The sequence below is a fragment of the Lissotriton vulgaris genome, chromosome 4_1 (genome assembly GCF_964263255.1).
Source record: "Lissotriton vulgaris chromosome 4_1, aLisVul1.2, whole genome shotgun sequence".
Lineage (NCBI taxonomy): Eukaryota > Metazoa > Chordata > Amphibia > Caudata > Salamandridae > Lissotriton > Lissotriton vulgaris.
Genome location: NC_141691.1, coordinates 696252978 through 696276549, shown reverse-complemented (window position 1 = coordinate 696276549; position 23572 = coordinate 696252978). Strand labels below are relative to the sequence as shown.

The window sequence follows — 23572 nt, the reverse complement described above, 5'->3', positions numbered from 1 at the left end:
TAGTGGGTGGCAATACAGCCGGGTGGAGAAATGTCAAGTGCGCATGACTGTTTGACATGCCCAAGACATTTAGCCAAACCGTCATGTGCACTTAGAAACTGACCACCACTCCTCCTCCTGCTCTGTGGGCAGCTCAGCCCTGCCCGCACCTATAGAGCCAGTAGTAAAAAATGAAATAATAACATGGTGTTGTTATCATTTTATTTTTCCTGTGGGACGATGCTCCTCCACCGTAGCTGCCACTGTACGTTTATTATTAATGATTAGTTCCGGTAAAGACATCTGTATCATTGGCTGTAGCTCAAGCTGTAAAGCGCCAAGTCCGGATCATTTCCTTTGGACTTGACCTTGCATCTCTTCAGCAAAATCCACTAACTCAGGCCCTGGACAAATCATATATTCCAGGCAAACCCGAACCTTACCTGCAAGACCCAGTATCTACTCACGCAAGAAAGAAAATGTTGTACTTTCGCCTTTTGGCCCTCGGGATCATGGACTTCAACCCCAAATGGGCCCGTACGGATGGCACCTTAGCCTGTCGTCTATGCAACTACCGAAGAGAATCCTGGCTACACTTGTTGTGCTGCTGCACAAAGCTGGCCAATGACCGCCATCGCCTGCTGCTTCCGATTTTACAGAACACTGATTATAGAACTTGCAGGGAGGCTTCGGACTGTTGCCTCTCAGTCTCCACGACCTGTTTAATAGCCCGAGTTGGGAAATTTATACACCAGGTAAAAATGGCACTCGACTCCCACTTAACGGCATAGTCTGCAAAGTAACCGGAAGCCTTCGGCCCCAGTCATCCAACCTGGGCTGGTTTAAAGATCCATGAGGAATCCATCTATCGTCAACTGCCCTTGGTGCATGAATTGACTCTACCGAACATTCATGTGCCTCCCCTTTTCAGTTGGGAAACACTGGTGCAACCTATACATCAAATTTTTAAAAGAACTCTGTATTGGTCAGCTAAACAGGACTAACATGTTAGTATTCTAACTTAAAGTGAAATTCACTTTTATGAGTGGATGGGACAAGTGAGGGGGGGAGAAGGGGCATTCATCAAGTTTTTTTTTCTTTTTTTTATCTTATACTGTAAAGATTTTAAGTAATCATGCAGTTTATTAATAAAATTGTCAAATTGTAGCTCAATCTTTTTTAGTATTCCTAAAATCTGAATTACCTAACCCCAAAAAGGCACACACATCTTGGTATGTCCAACACATGTGAATATAGGTTCCCTCTGTCATTCTACATTTGGGGCACTGTTTTGATCTGGAGTAATCTAGTCAGTTCAGCCACTGTGGTGCTATGTTATCCCTATGTACACATTTACAATGTACTAGCAGCCCACTCGACGTTGTCCGGGTATGAATTGCTGCCGGCCAGTAGTATATTGTTTTGTAGGATTTTGTTTTTATAGCATTTCCTATCTGTGACAGGCCTGTGAAATGCTCTGATTCACAGTGCACGGCTGATGCACCTAAGAGTGCGCGGTCAGTAGTGTGTGAACTCGAGTTTCCCTACTTTATTTTTCCTTGCAATATTATATAGTGCAAACTCGACAACATGGCATGAGCATAATTTACATTACAGAAGAACACATTAATTTGTGGTATGCATGGGGAAACAAAGCGATTTGCCTGGAATCACAGGATGTTGAGCTGATGCTGAGATTCGAACGTAATTCCCCAGCTCTAAAGTTCGACATTCTTTAAATTCTGGCGGGAGGTGTGTCTAAAAGTGTATGTCGGTGCTGGCCATCAATGAGAGCGACCTGTGCATTTTTAAAATGGGTGGTGAAAAAATATGAGTATATTGCTGGGAATGTTGGCCGCCGTGCCACCAATCTACCTACCGGGGAAGGGATAGTCCCTTTCTTGCTATTTCCGTGGAGGTGGGCCTTGTGTCCGGATGTGCGTGGCGCGAGGCCTGTGCGCAACAGAAGTGGAAAATCTCCAGTGTGCGCTTCAGACGTCACCAGAAGTAAGGCGAGATTAGATTTCCTGCACAATGGCCCCTGTTTGCTCTCCTTCCCGCCCTTGGGAATAGCGCCATGCCTGACCTCCATACAGTAAAGCAGGTGCACGTCACTGGGAGCGCGGGGCAAGCACACCCGGAGCTGGAATGTACTGAATCTGGCACGAAAAAACAATAAAATATTGGGCACAACGCTCACTTTTTTTTTCCGTAATCCCGCGCCCGCACACGCCCACGCCCCCAGCACACGCCCACAGCACACAATATGAGACATGGCATGAAGGGCGGAACGTACCACACGCCCCCAGCGTTTGTCACGCCCCCAGCACACGCCCACATCACAATGCAGACACTCCCACAAGGGACTACTTTGCTGGCACGGTTCTTTTACCTTTTAAATGTATATAGTGAGCGTCTGCATAGCCTATGTCCTATCCGCTGCAACTGCCCTTTCCAACGCTGTATTGGGTGTTGTGATTGGTGCTGTGGTTCCTGAGATTACCCGCCTCAAAGGTTTGGGCTCTCTCTTTATTATATTAGTATAGATACGTTTCAGGCATGTATTACACATACCTCTCTTGCAGTTACTAAAAATAGATGTCCAGTCCCCTCTCCTCAACTCAATGCCCATATCACCCTACCATTGTGTCTTCAGTGTGGTTATGCAGGTAGTTGTGCGTGGTATCAACAATGAGTACATTCGAGTGATGAGTTAGCCCTCACCTCCTATGTCTGGAAGAGTCTGGTTTAACACCCTGTTTCCGGTTCTCATGGAAACCCTGCCCACATATGTATTACCTCCCTACCTCAAAGTGAAGACACATAAATTATATGGTAGAATTTGCGGATGAAAGTGTGGTATATCATGCTTAAAAGCCATCTTCATGTGATAGATATCTTGTCAGACACTTTATTGTGTAGAATTCAATATACATACTCCTGTGTTCCTACCTTGCTAATGCAATATCCCCCCCACACAAGTATGATAGGGTGCAGAAGATGTACCTATAGCTGACCATAATCGAAATAGTATAATAAACTTCATACATGTATGCATACATACAAAGGCTTTTAGCCAGCCCTCTTCATCCACTGGTCAATCGACATTCACATTTTGCTTCTGCCCACCAGAGTGTACAGTATAGGCATGACTCAGTTCATCATTGGCTCTCTTTAGTGTAAGTGGTGAGATGTTCTCTTGCACATGACCACATCCACCTAGAAATTAGGCATGCACATGTGCACATCCAACTAAAAAGTAGTGGACTTCTGTACCAGGCTGGTAGGCCAATCTCTGCTTTAATTTCTGCTTTTATTTTAGTGTTTTATGTAGGCTCACAATGGGTCATTCCCACTTTGCAAATATATGCACACCACCATCAGACAGCAACATTTTTTATTTGTAATTTTTTTAATGACTATTGCATATGTTTGCAAAAAAATGAGGACATGCCAAGCCAGACCTTGTGCCTTTGGAAATGCCTGTTTTAAATGCTGTGGTGAGTGGGGAAAACTCTTCTTTAAGTGATATGTTATATGTTATATGTGGGATTGAAGTAAGACAGGGACGTTCAAGCTTATGTGCTCTAAGAGGAAACTGTACTTCCAGCAGCTAAGCCACATGGGCTGTCACCCCTATATGGACAATGCGATGATGACTATATGTTATATGTCATATGTTGTAAGTCTAAAAACCAATAAAAATATATCTTAAAAAAAAAAAAGGAAATGCCTGTTTGGTTTCGCCATTCTGACTAAATTATGTAATCTTGTAGGTCATACATTTATTACAACTTCCCCAAACCTTAACTAGACCTTCAAACAGTTATGTCAATCGTCAATTACAGCAAACCAAACGAGCTTTTATCTCTTACTCGTTTTCACAGTCATCCATCCCATGCAAACAGCAAGTTACACAAATGTTCAAGTACACCACTCACTTATGAACTATACCCTCACAAGGAAACCAGGGAAAACAAAGAACCAGTAGGCGTTGTGAATGAAACAAGTACTGCTAAAAACAACATAATAATACTGATTATGCAAAAAAATAATTGGGATAATCATAGTCTGCATAAATCAAGATTGAAATGATTGTAGTCCTACATACCCACACTGAGAAACACAGAGTCCCACAGAAACACATATAGACGACCAAGCACTTTCACCAGCCAAACATTGCAGCCCACCATTTAGACCACCCAAAAAAGAATCTACTTGAAAAGAATACTCCAATCAAAAAATTGCAGTTTACACCAAATTCAGTCATGGAACACATACTCAAGAACAAATACCTCCACTTACCTCTAGTAAAGATGGTGATCGCAAAGCCACCCCATCATAGGAATCATGTGGGACGCACCTAGACGCCAGCCACTCAATCTGGATTTCCGCATAATGTCTACAGGATATGATGTCTCCCACTCTGACCTAACCCAACATGCAGCTTTTTGGCACTACACAAATGTCACAGCTGTAATGGCCAATAACCAGTGTAAATGTGAGGTATTGTGTGTTACAAATACCAATAATGTAACACGATTAAATGCAGAAGAGGGCTGAGGAAAATTGCGACTAATACAAATCACCCAGAAAGGATAAGGCTAGGCATGGAAACATAGCAAGGAAATTAATTTGACATAAAAGTAAATAGCAAATAGTCACCATAAATGCTAATAAAAAGCAGTGTGCACGGAGAGATTGGCAACTGATAGCGAAGCAACTTGTATATAGAAATCATGTTATGTGTATATTGTGAATCACTTTATTTATTCGACAAGCCCTCAGCCCCTGGTGCTAATTAATATTTACCTGAAAAGGCTTCTGGAAAAACTCTGGTCCAGGGACTCAGTTTCGGCTAAAATATCAGAGGCAGTCAGACCTGTGTACCTGTCTGTGACACACATGAGAGTTGTGGCAGAGTGTGGAATAGTCTTTGATGGGCATCATGTGTACACATAGGCACAGAATAGTTGTGATTCAGAGTGGAATTGACTTGGATTGGGCATTATTTGCATACTATGGGGCATATGTAGGTAATTTCCATTTTGCGATTCCCAAATAGCAATATTTAAGGAATCGCTATTTGAGAATAGCAAAATGGAATGTAGGTAATAATTCACCATTTTTTTGTGAATCTCTAACATTCCTTAATTGCGATTAGCAAATTGCGAATCGCAATTAAGGAATGAGTGTCCCATCCATTCCTATGGGCTAAGAGGCCCATAGGAATGAATGGGGATACATTCTCAAATTGCGATTTTCTATGAGAAAATCGCAATTTGGGAATCGCAATTCCAAGGGTGCCAGGGTGTCCAAAGGACACCGGTTGCACCCCTGGATTCTGCCTCAAAGTACATGTGGCGCACTAACATGCCCTAAGGGCATGTCTGTGCGCCACATGGCACTTAAAAATTTTTTTTAAATTGAATTTTGAAAGGAAATCGCAAAATACCATCTACTTGGAGTAGGTGGTATTTTGCGATTCCTTAAGCCACAATCGCATTTCAAAATTCACTCCTACATAGCATTTAAGGAATCATAAAATTGCGATTCCTTAAATGCTTGAGCAAAATAAGGAATCACAATTTTTGCGATTCCTTATTTTGCTAATTTGCACCTAAATACCAAAGCACCATTTGCGATTCGCAAAGGCCTACCTACATATGCCCAATAGACACACAGAAGAGATGTAGATCAGAGTGGAATTGTCTGGGATTGGGCAAAAATTGAATACACAAGCACACTGGAGAGTTGTGGTACAATGTGAAATAGTATTGGATTCAACACAATTTTTATGAAAAGACATGTAGGCGGGTTGTGGCAGGGTGTCGAGTAATCGTGGATTGGACACAATGTTTATAGATTGGCGCAGAACAGAGTTATGATTCAATGTGAAATAGTTTTGGAACGGGCACAGTTTATATACAAAGGCAAACAAGAGAGTTCTGACAGAGTGTGCAATAGTCTAGGATGGGGCACAATTTGCATTCATGCCATTTGTCTAAAGCTGAATGGATCCAAGACCGAGGTACTCCTCCTAAGTTCCTGCCTCCTACTTTACTCTTATAAAGGGTCCCAACACTATCTACTTGGTGATCACCTAAAGACCCCCACAAAGTCACACTAGGACAAAAAGTAGGCCAGGACACCAAAATAAAAGAGCCCCAAATTAGCAAACCAGATAGCTAAAAAAGTGGCCCACATTCGCAAATCATTCCAGTTTGGAGCTTGTAGAGAAATGCTATATGGGTATTTTCCAAAGCATAGGAGACTGCATGCATTTGAGTTTGCTGCCGGCAACGTTTGTGGTTATTTGATGGAAATCAATGGTAAAAAGCGGCCCACCAGACTATAAAACTGTCCCATAAACTGCTAAAAATAAGACCGGACCATAGATTGATCTGTCAGACAAGCCCACCTGGGACTGTCTGATTGCCCTATTGGCTAGTCCTTACGTGGACCTCCAAGGAGAACGTGAAGAACTTTGCAAGGACTGGAATACATTTCCGTTTAGGAACTTTGGTCTGGGGGGTTTTGATGGAGGTAGCATTGATGCCTGGGGACATCAGTTCGAGTGCAGAGTGTGCCAGGCATAGGGTTCTATAGAAATTCATGGCCTCATTTATGAGTATTTTGCCGTAGGGCAGCGCAGCAGGCCTTCCTGCTGCGCTTCCCTGCAGCAAAAGAAAAGGGCAGGAATGCGCCGTATCTATAAGATACGGCGCATTCCTGGCATTTTCTTTGCCTTTTCGCCGGCGCACAATGAGCTCCGTGTGCCAACGCAGGCACCTTTGCACAATGGTGCAAGGGCGCCTGCATTGTGGGATGATTATTTTTGTACAGGAAGGTAGACCTTCCTGTACAAAAATAATCACAAGGGGCTATTTCCTCTTTCTATGTGTGCTGCAGAATGTAGCACACATTGAAAAAGGAAAAACGAGGAGAAATAAAGATATTTCTCCTCTTTTGCCTCCCTTGCACCTCCCCTTGGGGGGGCATAAGCTTTTGGCACTACCTCAGATTTACGATTTCTCGTAAATCTGGGGCAGTGGCAAAAGGCCATGGATGTTTCTGGGAACGCCCCCCAGAAACACCCATTGCACGCCCCTTTAACATAGAACACTGCATTAAAGAGACTGATATTTATCAGGCAGCATTAATTAAGCCAAAAAAAGTGGCTTAGTGCTGCCTGATGCATATCACGCAGGCTTCTGCGCCACAGAAGGTTGCAAAAAGTGACGTTCGTGAGGCGCAAGGAGTCTCATAAATGAGGCCCTCAATGCAGTTGAAGTCATGGATGCTATTAATTAATCTCCCATGCTTTGGCTTTGTAATAGCATGTATGCCTCATTTACTTTTAATGGCAATAAAGTACAGCAGGCGGACAATATATATCTTATATATCAATAAACGCGATGCATGTTACTGTACCTCTCGCCTGTTCAATAAAACAAGCCTGATTTTCTTTTCTTTGGCAGGGCCGCCACATTGGAAACCGGCCAGGACAACCCACTTGCAAATGAAGAGACCTTCCTCAGAGAACTGCAAGACCTGGCCCAGGGCATTCTCGAAATTACCACAAAAGCCACAGCCCTGCAGAACTTATGGGAGAATGACCTGAGCCCCGCTGGTAAGCAGAGCTTTTCAACTACTTTCTAAACATGTGGTTGTTGGTATTTCGCTGTGTAACACTGCATTGCCTCATTATAAGGATATTGTGACACCAGGAAGTTGTTCAAATCCACAACAGTAAACCTCTCTTTTGTTCGCATATGTTTGTATAGCAAAGCAACTGTGCCGCAAGCAGGACTGCACGTTGTGTACATTCACGAGGCAGCAGTGGCTTTGTTCACACCTACACTACACACACATCGAAACCCCTCATTGCACACCCACAGAAAAAGGCATGTTTTGCGTGTGCGAACGGTTCACTGCTGTTGATAACAAGGGATGGAGAAAAGGAACCATTTTCGGAAATTATGTGGGAAGCACTCGTCTTGGAAACAGGGTGAAACCTCAGAGTTACACCACGTTATGCACTTCCGGTTCAAGCAAGGTGATAATTCAGAAGGATCCTTCCTGTAAATCTCAATGAGCCACAGAGAGCTGCAATGTAATAGGTACAGGGTGGGCTGGGAGGGACACTGAGACCCTCCTTGGCCCTTGCACATGGGAGCGCATACTGCACCGCCTTGGGGAGGATCGCCATGACTCTCCATGACAACCAGCCCAGTCTGGTTTGCGGTGCAGGGATTTGTTGCATTCCGAGTTAGGGAGATGGTCGGTGGCCTTGGAGTCTTATTGGTGGTTGGTGAAGTCAAGAGCTTGCAGCAGCCCACAGGCATCCCCTCAAAGAGAGGTAGGATACAGAAACCATGGACAACCCTCCATTCTCCTAGGCTTCTTAGCAAATGGAGATTGTTAAACACACCTCTTACCACTCCGTCGATATGCAGGCGTTGCAGACCAGAGCTCAGTTTCTGTGTGTCTTGGTTCCTTGGACAGACAGAACCCTGTGAAATGGCAGTGCCTCAAAGGGGTCAGATGTTGATTTTAGAACCAAACAACGATTTCTAATCTCAATTTCCTTAAATCACCAAACTTTGAATTTGCTTCAACCCAGTGCCTATACATTGTCATACAGCTACTTTGTGACTCTGAATATTGATGGAACAGGGATCGTTGTATCTCAATCACTTAGTATAATCATCAATTAGGACTTTCCACTGGTCGAATGGACCTTTGAGTGTCGGCTTGAAGCTTAAGAAAGGAGCTAGCATCAGCAATACATTTCAAGTACAGTGAAACCAATGTGGCTCCACAGAAATGGCAGAGAGGATGATGCCCAAACCATAAGGGATTTATTAGCAGTTTGGTAAAATCACAATCCAAATTGGTTAGGAAAGGTTCAGAAAAAATATCATAAGCATACATATTAAATGATCACACAATCGAAATTTGTATACTATGAGAAAAAGGATGCAAAATATATTTACACAGGGGAGGCAAAATACCAAATATAAATGTTCCATAAGGAAGCTTCCCTAATCTAAATAAAGCATCAAAAGTGGATAGGGGATTTCTATGTGGAAGGTGGCAGAATATTCTAAACACATTTTAGGTTCAGGGTAGAAATGAAACGCAACACCCTGTGCAGGGAAAATCAGAAGAGTTGTTAAGGGGGCCTTCTTTCAGTTAATTCAGGACAGAATCTGCTCTAAACGATTCTAAAAGCACATAATCAAAAGCAGAGAAGTAACTTTTGTAAGATTCTCCATATCAGTTTCCACCTGATAGACTAATCTGGTGACAGTGTTCTCTGGGAGCAGGTAGACTCCTAGTTTGCCAGCTCTTAACAGCTCTTGCACGATCTTGGATGTAACATCAGTCTGGTCTGCCTGGTATGAGAAGCTCTCTTCTACCTTATCAATCTCCATAACTGAAGCCAACTTCTAAGCAAGTTTCAGCTATTTATTAGCCTAGTACTGTAAAAAAAAATAAGCCCAACGCAGAACAGAGAAAAACAAGAGTCTGCAAAGCATTTAATAAAGTGAAATTCAAAGTATTCAGGGCTGGTTACAAGTCGGGCCAATGTTAAGTCAAAATGGCTTCTTAGCAAATACAGTTAGCCTAATCAAATACAGTGATTGTATTTAAAGAAGGTATACATTTTTTCATTTAATGTGGATACACTAATTATAATTCAACTAGATGATGGCTTCTCCTTAAGGTAAATATAGCCATCTATCACACTTGGTTAATATAATGCACACTGATTAATTCCGTTAAACACACATTGAGTATATATGTTGCATATAAAGGAGTGGAACACTACATTAAACTGCTTCAATAGTGTATAGTTGAAGGGTAACATATAGCTTATACCTAGATGGTGCTTACTCCACTGTGCTCCTCCGCGCTATCACAGATCATTTGATATTCCTTTTTATCTTGTCTCTCCCTGGCAAGCGCCTATTTAAGTAATATATGGAGTTATGGCCCTGCTAATGCTGAGGATCACACGTGCAGAGATTTGGGGTCCACTGAGATGAAAACTTGCTAACATTTATAAATATATTGTTGAGCCCTCCTCGTGTTTCATGGTGCTTCTGTTGGGAACACGAAAAAAGAGTGCACTGCCTTGTGCAATAAATTGGGGTTTTGTTTTACTTACACAGCCCTGGGTTCTCCACTGTCCTGCTATGCCACCCTCCGGTGGCACTTCTAGTTATGGGTGTGGTTGGTGATAAGTTAAAAAGAGGAGTGGATGTGTTTTTAATGTACTGCAGGGTCACAATATGCATTCAGCAAATGTTCTTTGTGTCCTCCATTCTGACTTTGGGTCCAGAAACCCCTTTTCACTTATCCTGTAAATCAAACTCACAAGCTGGCTGAGTGCCATAACTCACAAATCTATCTATAGTACCCCTGGCACTGCAGGAAAGAATGTTATAGCCTGCAAGCATTCCTTGTTTCAGACAAGCCCTCTTTGCACCTGCATTTCTACTTAAAAGTGATTACTCAATCACTAACAGACTGATTGGCAGACTGATTTCTGGTTGACACCCCTTGAGTGAGGCGGAAAAATCTCAAAATCAAATGCAAAAATACATGGTATTGCTGGGATTTGACTGGTACAAATCTAAAACGGTGGAACCGGAAAACAAATGGGGCAACAACTTTAAAGTTGATAAACTCAGCTGTGAGATAGGATAAGGTAGCGTATGGCAGTAAAGCGAGAAAAAAATAAGGCTTACCACACCAATCATATCAACAAACAAAGCAGCTGTTCTACATTTTTCAAGAATTGCCCCATCATGGTGAGAGAGCGCAAAACTGAGTTAGAAATTGTAGGGGTGCACCATATTCATGAATAATCAGCACCCACATATATAAGGGATTATAATCATGTTTAAATGTGATGAAGAGCTATGAAATCATGTGCCAGAATTTACATAGAGTAACGTAAAGTGTTTTGAAAGTGCTAATGCCATGTTAACCTAGAAATATTGTTTGCAGTGAAGTATCAATCTAATTAAGGGATGATCAATAAGTCATTAGTGTATTAAGCTGCTCTATTAGAAATTCATTATTGTATTCATGTAACGAGATAGAAGGGCTTAAGATAGAAAATGTGTTTGGAAAATGTATTCTTGCTATAATGATGAAGGCCTAATGAACGAAAATGTATTGCTCATGTTAGGATGTGATACCCAGAAACGTGCAGAGGCCCAGGTGGGGAGAAAGACTGTGTAGGCTGAACTGGGAATGTTTCACTTGACATTAAATCATGGAAATGTCTTCTCTAGAAGGTTGCTTTAGAAAATTAATTGCAAGTAGCATGGAACTGTGAATCGATTTATGTGCGTTCCTTTGCAGGTGCAAGGTTAACTAGAGATTGTAGAAGAAGGGCCCATTGTGCATGAGTGTTAGGATGGTAGTCCCAGACATGGAGGAGTGACTGCGGAATTTAGGGAAGCAACTTCAAGAGAAGAGAGCGCTGAGACCCAAGGACGTTTTTCAACAGACAAGGATGAAGATGTCGTAATGGAAATGACTGAAAATTAATACTTTTGAGAGGGGCGTACCTTAGGGCGTGTCGTCCATATTGTGGGGTTTTGTATTAGGGACAGCACCCCGAAGGAGAGGCAGAGCACATGCGCATGAGGGCGAAGGAAGATGTTGGTCAGGCAGAGAGCTTTGCAATGCGAGAGGGGTTCTTAGGCTAAGTCCGAATAAAGTGAGTGTACTTCTTTGGAAGTCACCACGGCTGACACCTTTGATAGGAGGGAACTTCGTTAAGTAGGGATGTCACTTAGTATAGTGTAGGTACAGATTAATCTGAATTGATTCCTTTCTTTTCTGATGCCTACTAAAACCCAGATTATAGCAATTCTTGTTAGCCTGATGATTTTAGAATTGATTCTTGTATTGCTTCTAAGTCGATTAAGACTTTTCCGTAAAATTATGTTCGTATTAGTGCCTGTTTACCTGCTGAATCTTTTGCTGAGGTGTTTACATATTCAGCTGTTTTTGGCTTTGTAATAAACCTTTAAACTCGATCTTTAGTCAGTGGTTCTTTGGGAAAAGCAATGGGGACTGTTCAGGTTGACATTGTACTGTTAAGATAGATTGCCTTCTACACTCTATGACAGGTAAAAAGGTCTAGTCGACGTGTGACGGGATTCTAGAAAATGCTATTCTGATTCTAGAGTAAAAATCCCGCCTTTCCAGTGGGGTGTTGAGAAACTCACCCAGCACATCCTAGCAACTCTGGAAAGCGTTGATTGACTTCTTTGATGCTAAAATCACTAATATCTGCAAAGCTCTCACTATCAACACTGATTAAATCCTATTTCCATCCCCTCATCCATTCGGTCTTCTCCTCCTGTGACTCATATTGGAGAAAGACAGCTGGCCAAGAAACCCAAACCTCCAACTGCTCTGTGGGTCTCTGCCTGGTTGACTTTGTAATAAAAGAAGAAAGTTTTCTCAACCATCACAGATGCCTCCAAAAGCAAAATTAGAACAATGAAATGAGTGCTCTGTTGAAGACAGCAAAGTAGCTCTGGGCTTATAATGGATGAGATAAGCTCTCTGCGCCAACATTCCAATATTTGTCTTTATGTTTCTCCCTTTTTAATTAATCCTTGGTGGGTGGCATAGTCTAACAGCCTGGTAGCCCTTCTGCAAAGTTACTTCAAAGTTTCTATTTTTTGTTTTTCTAATAATGTTGCCACTGTTTGATGAAACTGTACAAAACCTTTCAGATATCCACTTTGGCTGTTTCATGGAAAGTTTTGCACCAATCAGTCGAGGACTAAACAAAGACGGTTGGTTCCCAAAAGTGTGAGTTCCCATATTAATTGCCCAGGAAACCTTGCTCTCCGAAAAATATGGCTGAATGGAATTACATCAGATTTGGCAAAAAGTTAGAACATTACTAAAAAAGCATGCTTTTTTGTTATTTGCTGCAAATCCATTGAGTAATTTTTGACAAATTAGCAGTCTCAGGTTGTGCATAAAAGGTTTAACCCTCAGAAAAAGTTAGTAATATCTGGCTAGAGGCTATGTACTGGCCTTTGCCTGTGCACAGGGTGGGAGTGGGTACCCAACGGGGACTGGTTACCAAATCCTTCGCTGCAGGGTAGAGATTTATAGGTATGGGAAAATGAAAGAAACAAAGGTTGAAGTGATGTTATTGTTAGGTATTGTAATTATATGTTACATTTCAAAAAAACCTTAGAAATTCAATGATAAAACCAAAGGTTAAAGAGGCATTATAGTCAGGTGAAAATGTCAGGTATACATACTTTTTTAAATGAATAAAACCAATGAAATTTAGCAGATATAGCTATCTCAAGTAACTATAACTTGTGCCCTAAAGTAACTATGAATCGTGCCCTCACCATGCACTGCTAAAATCCTTAGATATCAATCACTTACAACATCTTCTATGATTTCCATGAGAATATCACTTTATCACCTGAAATAACATCATTGATGACAACACTGTGTATGGTGGGTCGCGAACAATAGTTAATTAATTGTACCCAATTGCCCTGTTAAAATCTGCTAGGTTTGACCTGCTGAAAGTTAATATAGAGTAAAGACTTTATCATACCTGTTATTTACAGGGATGTAATAAAGTCCACACAAGTTAGAATTATGAATGCTGGACAAACAATGGCTTGCACAGTTGTAATAAATCTCTATCCCACTCCTAATCAGTCATGTCATTTTTCTGACATTCTTGAATTGAATGGGAAAAGTAAAAGTATGCACAGCAATAATTATGTATTACCTTCTTACCTCTTAAGTCTGATTTCTGGCCCCATTGAATTGAACGAACAAGTAAAAGTGTGAACACTGGCAGTTTTCTCACTCCATATCTTACCAACTCCCATCATTCTCAATGTCCCAGCCTGTCAGCCAGAGATGCATGAGCATTGAGGAAAGAGGTCTCAATTAACTAAATGTTTCCTAGTGGCTAGACCAACACCTAGCCTTTTTGTATTGAGTCTGCAAATCTGGGGAGTTAAGGCCACTTGACTTGTAAGTTTCATTTGAAAATAACTGATTACACTTTGGCTTTTGTTCCATTTATTAAATAAATTGTGCTGGAAAATGCACCTTTTACCTACGTTTTTTACATTATTCTTGGAGGAACACTGTGACTCTCAAACTGACCTTGGAAACGTCACCAGAGCACATTCACAGTTTGCTCCCACCACTTCCACATTTCACCAGCCGCCAGTATGTTTTTATCCATTGATGTGCAATGATGAATATGTCACTTGCACAAAACTACTTGTACTGGTGTAAGAGATTTCATGATTGTTGCATTGTCTTTCCACTTCTTTCCACACATTCTTATTGCATTTGTTTAATGTTTATAACACGGGTGACAGTTTTAAAATGAGATAATAGTAGCAAAATTGAAAATAATCTGTGTTAATATCTGTCTCTTCCAGGGTCATCCAATGGTTCACTTCGCACAACAGTAAGTAGAACCCTTTGTATATTTAATAAATCAAGTACACATTACTGTTGAATGCAAGCCATTAATTATACATTACAAATGGACATTTACAAACAGTTGTACATTCTGGATACATATAAGTGCAATAGAAGAATGATAAATGTACTATTTATGCGAATTGGAGCCATGGTGTGCTGCCACTGAACCAATTGCTCTGGCACACCTGATGATAATGATAGAAAGAAAAAAGTCTCAGAGCTGGAAACATGGGTTCCTGAAGATATGGAGCTAGGTCGCAACCCTGTTTTCACTTCTTCAGAAAGTTATATTGTCTGGTGTATGGGGTGACACATAGTCAGTCTGAGTAGCTTACAATCGCAAAAGAGAGGTATACTTGTCAAGATAAGGAGCTGGACTCAAAATGGGAGCAATAAAGTTACATTTGCGCAGTGAATAAGACGAATGGGAAGTGACAGACATGTCTCAAGGCATGAAGGGTGGTTTCAACAATGAACACATTTTGGTCCAAATCGCTCTCAAAGTCTTCTTGAGAATGTGGTATACCTCTAAGTAACATAGAATAAATGATTGAAGAGAAATTGAACTGGCAAATAGATGGTTTTCCAGAAGACGAAATGTTGTTGAAAGAATATTTAGGATGCCATGATGAACTTCGAGTCCAAAAACAAAGATCTTTGTAAAGGTAAAGTTTAGCAGATGGACAGTGATTGTCCTAAATGGTTGTTACAATGATTTATTTATGTGATGGATTGCAAGAGACATTGATATGATCAGGGCTTCAGGTCAACATATTTGCTGTAGGTAATTGACGAATGACATGTGTAATGAGGGAATTTAAGTAGATCTTTTAGTTTACAGAATGGGGTGGCTATAAACTAGCTAGAGAGACCTTCAAGGAATAAGTCCCACTGGATAGAGAAGCACAGTGACGAACTCCAACGAACAAGATAGGTTCCAGAAGTTCCACTCTTTTACTGGTTTCTTCTTTAATCTATTTAATCTGTAATCCCTCATTGCTCCACATCTGTCGATTATTTCCAAGGAGAAGACCATATCTTGGGCATCATTTGATGTTTTCTTGCCAACTGGCTTATACCACTGGGCAAATAGCCTAGATATTACCCTCACTTCACTGTTTTACAATGCAGAGCAGGCAGATTATCATGCTTCAATTTATTAGAGACTAGCAGCCCGTCCCGACGTTGTCCAGGAGCAAACAGGCTTCAGGGCCCCCGCCCGCCCCAACGTTGTCCGTGGGTCCCCCGGAGCCTTCCTCCATATATTGCAGTATTATACCTCTATGTTTCCTTTGTACGCTTTTGTAACCTGCACACGTCATTTGCTACCTCTTGTATTTGTTGGCTCACAATTCTCACTTTTGCAATGCACTCACTTTTGTAATGCACCGTTTGCTACCTCTCTTGCTTCATTTAATGCTCACCGCTCCTCCCCGCCTGTATTTCACCTAAGCTCACCGCTCCTCCCCGCCTGTATTTCACCTACGCTCACCGCTCCTCCCTGCCTGTATTTCACCTACGCTCACCGCTCCTCCCCGCCTGTATTTTACCTACGCTCACCGCTCCTCCTCGCCTGTATTTCACCTATGCTCACCGCTCCTCCCACCTGTATTTCACCTATGCTCACCGCTCCTCCCCGCCTGTATTTCACCTATGCTCACCGCTCCTCCCCGCCTGTATTTCACCTACGCTCACCGCTCCTGCGCGCCGGTAGCTTTTGTATTTCACCTACCTCATCCTCCGCTCACCGCTCCTGCTTTATTCAGTCTTTACAGCACCACTGCATTCTCCCGGCTTCCTCCTAACGTTTCGGCCTCCTGGCCTTGCTCACAGGTGGGAGACATGACGTTCAAGGCCCCATTGTGCTCCTGTGGTGCTTTTAAAGTTTGTAGAGTCACGTGGCTGCATGTAAATATTACAACTCCCAAAGTGCACCACTCATGTTGTTAATATGCAAACAGAAAGTTCTAATTTTAGTAAATATCGACCCTTTAAGTTCATACCTTTGAAGTGGTGCACTGTTGTTGGTGTGGAATAGTACATTCGGGGCAGCCAGGTGAGTATTCCTCGTAGCACATTGCTTCGTTTTTTTTTAAAAGTCTGTTTAAAACTCCATTTCACCAGCACGATCAAAGAATGAAATAATCCATTTTTTAATTCCTTCCAAACGCACGCAGTTGATTTCACCCTTTGGCATCTCCTAAGTAGGCTGGGTGTGTTCTTGGGTCATGCTCCTCGTAAATTACGACACACAGCATCTCCAGTTACCGGAGCCCCCGACCCTTCAGGGCAGCCTCTAAAAAATGAGCATGGAGCAGCCCATTATATTTATAACAACAAACAGAGGCCCAATACAGGTGAAGGTTTGCTTTATTCAGTCTTTACAGCACCACTGCATTCTCCCGGTTTCCTCCTAACGTTTCGGTGCGCTCCAGACAGAGATGCGCTGCCTGCATAAGGAAGACTCAACCGGTGATCAGAGACACAGCGCCTCCGTGGGACAGCGGAGCACTGTGTGAGAGCAGAGACAGACGCAGTGACCATCGCTGGAGACACGGTGTGTGGGGAAGTGTATGCGTGTGAGGGAGGCTCTGGCTGAGGAACTTGTCACCGCCGGCCTCAGCCCTGAAATGGAAGTGTGAGGAGCCGGAGCCCTGTCCAGAGGGAGGCGGGGGAGCGTGGCCCGGCCAGGGCGAGAGGAGAAAGAGGAGGAAGCAGCAGCAGCAGCTCCCTGGCTCCTGATGTCAGCACGCACGTCGCGGCCGGCCGGCGCTACTTCCAAGGGACTACTTTTTTTTTTAAAGTAAATATTTTAAATAACATATATTTTTTTATTTTATATAGCCTATGTCCATCTACAGACCCTGCCAATTAAAACGATGTATCGGGTGTTTGGATTGGCGCTGTGGTTCCTGAGTTTACCTTGCCAAAAGGGTTGAGTTCTCTCTTTATAATAGTAGTATAGATGTTATCAGATAAATTAATTAATTTATCAATCCTCAAACTCCTTTCCGCATGCACATAGGGAACACAATGGCGAGCTAGAAGTACCAGTGGCAAAATGGTAAGTAAGTAAGTATCATGTTTATAAAGTGCACAAATGCTGAGGTGTCTTGGTGCTAGGGGTGACATGTCTTAATTAGCCAGGCTCAGTAACAGAGCCTATTTAGGGGGCAATAGCCAGGGCTTGACCATTTCCCTAAAGTGAAGTCTGTTAGGCTGTAGCCTAATATTAGTAATCAGCAGCTTGTTCCATAGTTTGGCTGCCCGGTGGGGTAGGCTTTTCCCTCCCCATCTGGCTTTTTGAATTTTGGGAACCTGAACTAGCCCTTAGATTCCGTTGCGGGAAATACCAGAGAAATAGTTTCTGCATGTCCAAGGCTCCCCCACCATACAACGCCTTGTGTACCAGACATAGAGCTTTAAATTCCACACATTGTTGGATCGGGAGCCAATGCAGCTGCCTAATGCTAGTAAAAAATGGAGTGATATTTAGTGATATTGAGTAGTATTCGTACTGCGCCGTACTGTAATGACTGCAGTTTGGCCGTCTGATACGTGTCGATTTCCAAAAATAATGCATTGCCGTAGTCAATATTTAAGAGGAGAAAAGCTCCTATTACCATTTTCCTGAAGTCCCAAGAAATAAAAGGCAAGATCTTGCGCAGAATCTTCAATAAAACGTAGCATGAGGAAGTTAGGTGATTGATTTCTCCTGCAAAGTTTAACTCGCTGTCAAACATTACTCCCAGGTTTCTTGCCTTAGTAGATGGAAGGGGGATGTTACCTGCCTCAGTTGGCCACCACGTTTGATTCCATATCGATAGACCCTTCCCAAACTCCATGACCTCTGTTTTATCTGTGTTAAGCTTGAGGAAATTTAAATTCATCCAGCCCCAGAAGCACTACAGTTGTAACTTCGACCCTCCGTGAGATAGATATAACTATCTGGGTGTCCTGCGCGTATGATAGCCGTGTTCTGTGATTAGTTTGGCCAGAGGGGTAACATAGATGTTAAACAAGGTTGGTGATAGAGCTGAGCATTGTGGTACTCCACAAAGGAGGCAGAAGTTTTCTGAGTTAGGATTGTCCCACAGACCTTCTGCTCCCTGGATGCCGTGAAGGAGGAGAGTAGGGTTAGAGCTGTCTCTTTGATACCTATTGTCTTCAGCCGCCACATTAGCACCGCATGGTTGACGGTGTTGAATGCCGCTGATAGGTCAAGTAGGACAAGGACAGCTCTTCCCCCAGCCAACTGTTTAGGAATCTCCTCAGTGGCCATGATCAGGGCAAACTTAGTGGAGTGGCGAGGTCGAAAACCAAGTTGGGTGGAATTTAGAAGGTTATGGCCATCTAACTAGTGGATTAGTTCCACGTTGACTGAGTTTTCGGAGATTGTAGACGGTATTGGTAGACAGGATATTGTACGATAAAGTTTCACCTCAGTGGGATCCAAGGAGGAATTCTTTAAAATAGGCCACATGTATGCCTTTTTTCAGGACCGGGGAAAGGTCCCAGAGCTAATCACCTCATTAAAAAGAGGGGCTAAATAAGTACTGATCTTTTCGGACACCAGGTGTAATGTGGCCGGAGGACATGGATTAGAGGGGGAACAGATTATTAACTTTGTCTTTTGTAAGAGTTGAGGAACTGGACAAGGTGCGGGCAGATGTCTGGGCATCATTAGAGTTAATTGCTTACTTCCTCAAACAAAAATCCTATCCTAAAGTACTTCATCAAACCTAACTTTCACACAGTGGCTAAAGGAGAGCTGTATACCGCATCCCCAAAATTAGCATTGTGAAGCCACAAGACACATTTGAGATTTTACAGTAGTGAATGTCGACTTTTCTTCTTATCCAAAAAGCTCAGATCAGTGAGATGATATCAATGATCAGAAGAAAATAAGAGAACACAGCATCCCTCGGAATGAGGCTAGCTAAAAAAATATGTTAGGCAAACAGCATTGCAATAGTAGTAGGGGCGGGGCTACAAACAAAAGCCCCCCCCCCCTGTTTTTATAGTGAAACAGAACCGCTGATTTGCTGTAAAACACAATGTTAATCTATATTATGTGAATAAAAGGGTAGTAGTAAGGTTTTTCATTGTCATTTTTTACTCAGTCATTATATACAAATATATTAAAAAGAGAGTAATGACTTTATGACATCAGCTAAAATAAAGGGTATCATTAGAGAACAACCAATTTCAAGGTGAAGGTGGAGGAGTTAAATCTACCAATCGCATCATAGAAACTTCACCTTCACCACCGGCTAGTCAAATCCCTGATTATCGAGTGCCAACAAAGACTAGTGTGAAAGAAGGAGATAGTTGGAAAGTCATGAGGTCCACTATCTCTGAATTGACAGCATTCCTCTAGTCCAACTTCCCGGTTCCACCACACCAGGAAAACAGACAAGCTCTGCCTAGCCGGGACAGGTTAGGGTGAAAACTATTATGACTTGCGGAACCACAATTTCAAGGACATTGCTCCCATCACCATGCATGCTGAGGTCCCTCAGTAATATTTTGGGATTATCTTTCCCAAGTTATCCAAGCAGCCACTGGAAAATCCTGAGGTCTAGGTGAATCCTCATGATTTCTTGAATCCTTGGCTTTGCAGACGGGCCTTTGTGTTCATCAGTTGTACTTTCCACCGGATAGTGGTGCAGGAGTTCGGTTTTGCTGAATGGAAGAGGGACATCACCGTGGAGGAGCCTTCACTGTCCTGCCAACCCACCACTCTTCATGGAGCCCAGCAGCCCTATTACTGACTGACAATCTCTCTGGAGGCTGTGATTGGACTGTAGCAAAGGAGAGGCCAAGTATATAAAGTCTTAACTGTGTTACCTTCCTCAATAAGGCACCCAATGTATGCTAATGTGAGAATATTATGCAGTAACTTGATATTGCTCACACAGTCCACGTTAAAACAATTATCAGGTTATTTTCTTTATCGCCTACAAGCTACTACAAAGCAAAGCTCATAACTTCAATGTTTGTTAAACTTTTCAAAATGCCCGCATGGGATGAACCTATTATGCAAATTAGTCTGTGCGTCCTAAGAATTACCTTTCATAGACCGATTTATGCATGTAAGGTATTTTCTAAATATATATTATTCTATTAGCAATTATTTCTAATAGGAATAACTGTAATGTGTAGATTCACAAGGATCTGTGATGTAATATATTGTCAAAAGTGAGCAAACCTATTAATACATAAATGCCCTATTTTGGAATTTGTTAATTAAGAAGGACAAATATATTAGTCCTGTGATTCAAAGTCCTCCACAGATCTTACACAGATCTTACCCAAGTCAGTTGTCACCCAATGAATCACTGAACCACTGATCAAATCGAAAAGCAATATATTATTCAAATCTATTCTACTATTATAAAGGAAGAACTTTGAGGCTTTGAGGCGGGTAAACTCGGGAACCACAGCGCCAATCCACACACCCGATACATCGTTATAATCCTCAGGGTGTGCAGATGGACATAGGCTATATATAGTTTAAAAAAAAGTTATATTTAAAAAATTTACATTATAAAAAAAGTTGTCCCTTGAAGTAGCGCCGGCCGCGACCTGCGTGCTGATGTCAGGAGCGCGGGAAGGTGCTGCGTCTAGGAGCGCGAGGAGGAGCGGCGGACATGGCGCGGGGGAGGAGCGTGACCAGCAGCGGACATGGCGCAGGGGAGGAGGTGAGGAGCAGCGGACCAGCGGGAGGAGCGGTGACCAGCGGCAAGGAGCGGTGAACTGAGGAGCGGCGGCTGAGGTAAGGCTCTGGGGGACAATGTCGGGCAGGCGGGGGTCGGGCCAGGCGGGGGACGGGGACTTACACCAAAACAGAAGGATAGAATTTAGATCGGCTGAGGTAAGGCTCCGGGGGACAATGTTGGGCCAGGCGGGGGTCGAGGAAGGCGGGGGACGGGGAGTTACAACAAAACAGAAGGGTACAATTTACATCGGCTGAGAAAAGGCTCCGGGCGACAATGTCGGGGCAGGCGGTGGTCGGGGCAGGCGAGGGACAGGGACTTACAGCATCTGCCATGGAGATTTATGCAGAGCGCCTCAACACTGGGCCTTTGTGACATCCGGGGGACAATGTCGGGGCAGGCGGGGGACGGAGCGGCCGGGGGCCCGGGAAGCCTGATTGCTCCCGGACAAGGTCGGGACGGGCTGCTAGTATAATATAATGTATGATATAGTCTAGCGCAGACGGGGCAAGGTGCAGAAAGTGCTTAGTTTGTGACACATATTTATATACATACATAGATACACAAACAACTTAGGGTGTCGAACATCAACACTTTTTCAATGCCAACTCGAAAAAACATAGGGGCATATTATCTAGGACCGGTGTTAAAATTATCGCAGTTTTATCGGCAGGAAACTGCCGATAAAACGGCGATAATGGGCTTGATAATACGCCCTTGTTATCCCATAGAAACCCATTTTCTGATGTTAACATGGTCTTCTATGGGAATTAACAAGGGTGTATTATCAAGCCCATTATCGCTGTTTTATCGGCAGTTTCCTGCCGATAAAACGGCGATAATTTTAACACAGGGCCTTCATAATATGCCCCATAGTTTGACACGAGTATATACGACAACGGCAAGGGTATGTAGATGTTTCGACCCTAGTGGAATCAAGCAGCGGGTCTTTTTAGGATAACACGGTCGGTCTAGAGATCTCGGGTGAACGTATTTGCTTGTAAACCGAGCATGTTCGATACATTATGTGCTTCTTTTCTGTTGTTAATCTATAAGCAAAATAGCAAGCCGTGTCTTCGATCTCCAGCCGACTTGTTACTGTTGATACAGAGTACCCCGGAAGTGCTCCCCAGTGAGATGAGCAAGAAGATGCTAATTATACATAAGTGGAGGGGAATTCAATGCTCTGAACAAAAACCCTGTGCATCCATGCAGCTTGGGTGACGCTAGATCAATGACTGGGGCGAGTATCTGAAAAGTTTCAGCACTCCTTCGATCATTATATTGTGCTTGCTATGGGTGACACTAGAAGCATGGACTCTGCCAGCTGTGAGAAGATGTATTGTCTTTGAGCGTTGCAGCAGTTTTTGGTTTCTACAAACACACGCCTTGTCCTCCTGCAGCTGATTTTACAAAGAGCTCGCTCTGTGACAGACTCAGTTGTGAAGGATCACTAAAATAAAAAGAAATAATGTGTACAGTCTTCTCATCTTTGGCACGAGATGTAATTAATACTTGTGGTAATGTCAGAAAAAGACAAAAAAAACAGTGCACGCCCATGGAACAAAGATGTTGTTAGTACATCAGCGAATGTAAGATCACCCACCTCACTGTCACCTGGCCTAAGCTCTTTCTCAATGACGGGAGGCAGTTGGGCACTAGGACCCTACGGTGACACAACATGCTCCTTCCTCCTTAACTGTCACAATCGCTTGGTAGAAGCAAGCACTGATTTCTCCTGTTTTGAAGATATCACATCCTTGTTGACTTCTTCGTTAAAGGGAGCACACGCGCATTCAGTTAGTCAGGGTCTTTGTTGCAAGCGTCACAACACCAAAAGGCATTCAGCAGTACAAAACCAAAAGCTCATACCCAACATCATTAAGTGTACATATTGATAGATGATGTATTATCAAACCAGATTCTTCTGTGTTCCCTTCTAGGATCCATGTTTAGAAGGGCTCCTGCAGAGTTCAAAGTCATAAATGTAATGAAGTATAATCAATGTCATTTAAACACAAATAGTGCTGTGTTCAGCAAACATAAGCAGAGCAATGTTCAGCAAGTGCGTAGAGCCAGTGCAATGCCCACAGAGTTCAGCAAAGAGTAATCACATAGCCCAACTTTCACAGAGTCACAAGATGCAGGTACTATGAGGGCCTTCTGAAGGCTCACCACTCTTGAGGGGATGTTACAGAGTGGTGCAAGCACGTATCGCCTGGCTTTAATAACCGTACCTGGAATCAAAAATGGCTGCTGAGTTTGTGTTCTTGTGTTCTCTAAAGTCTCATGCGATTTCATAGGTTTTTAGCCACATAAGTCAGTATGTCTTTTAGGACCCACAGAAACTC

At 42.8% G+C, this 23572-nt stretch overlaps 1 protein-coding gene across 1 annotated transcript in view; it reads left to right on the top strand.

Annotated features, from left to right (window-relative positions):
• Positions 1–23331, top strand: part of LOC147722455 (ATP-binding cassette sub-family A member 13-like) — a 237986-nt gene extending 214655 nt beyond the window's left edge. The window contains exons 4-5 of the mRNA XM_086967311.1: positions 7461–7612; positions 23165–23331. Coding sequence (XP_086823437.1) covers positions 7461–7612; positions 23165–23331 — 319 coding nt within the window. The remainder of the gene's footprint in view (positions 1–7460; positions 7613–23164) is intronic.
• The last annotated feature ends 241 nt before the right edge of the window (positions 23332–23572 follow it).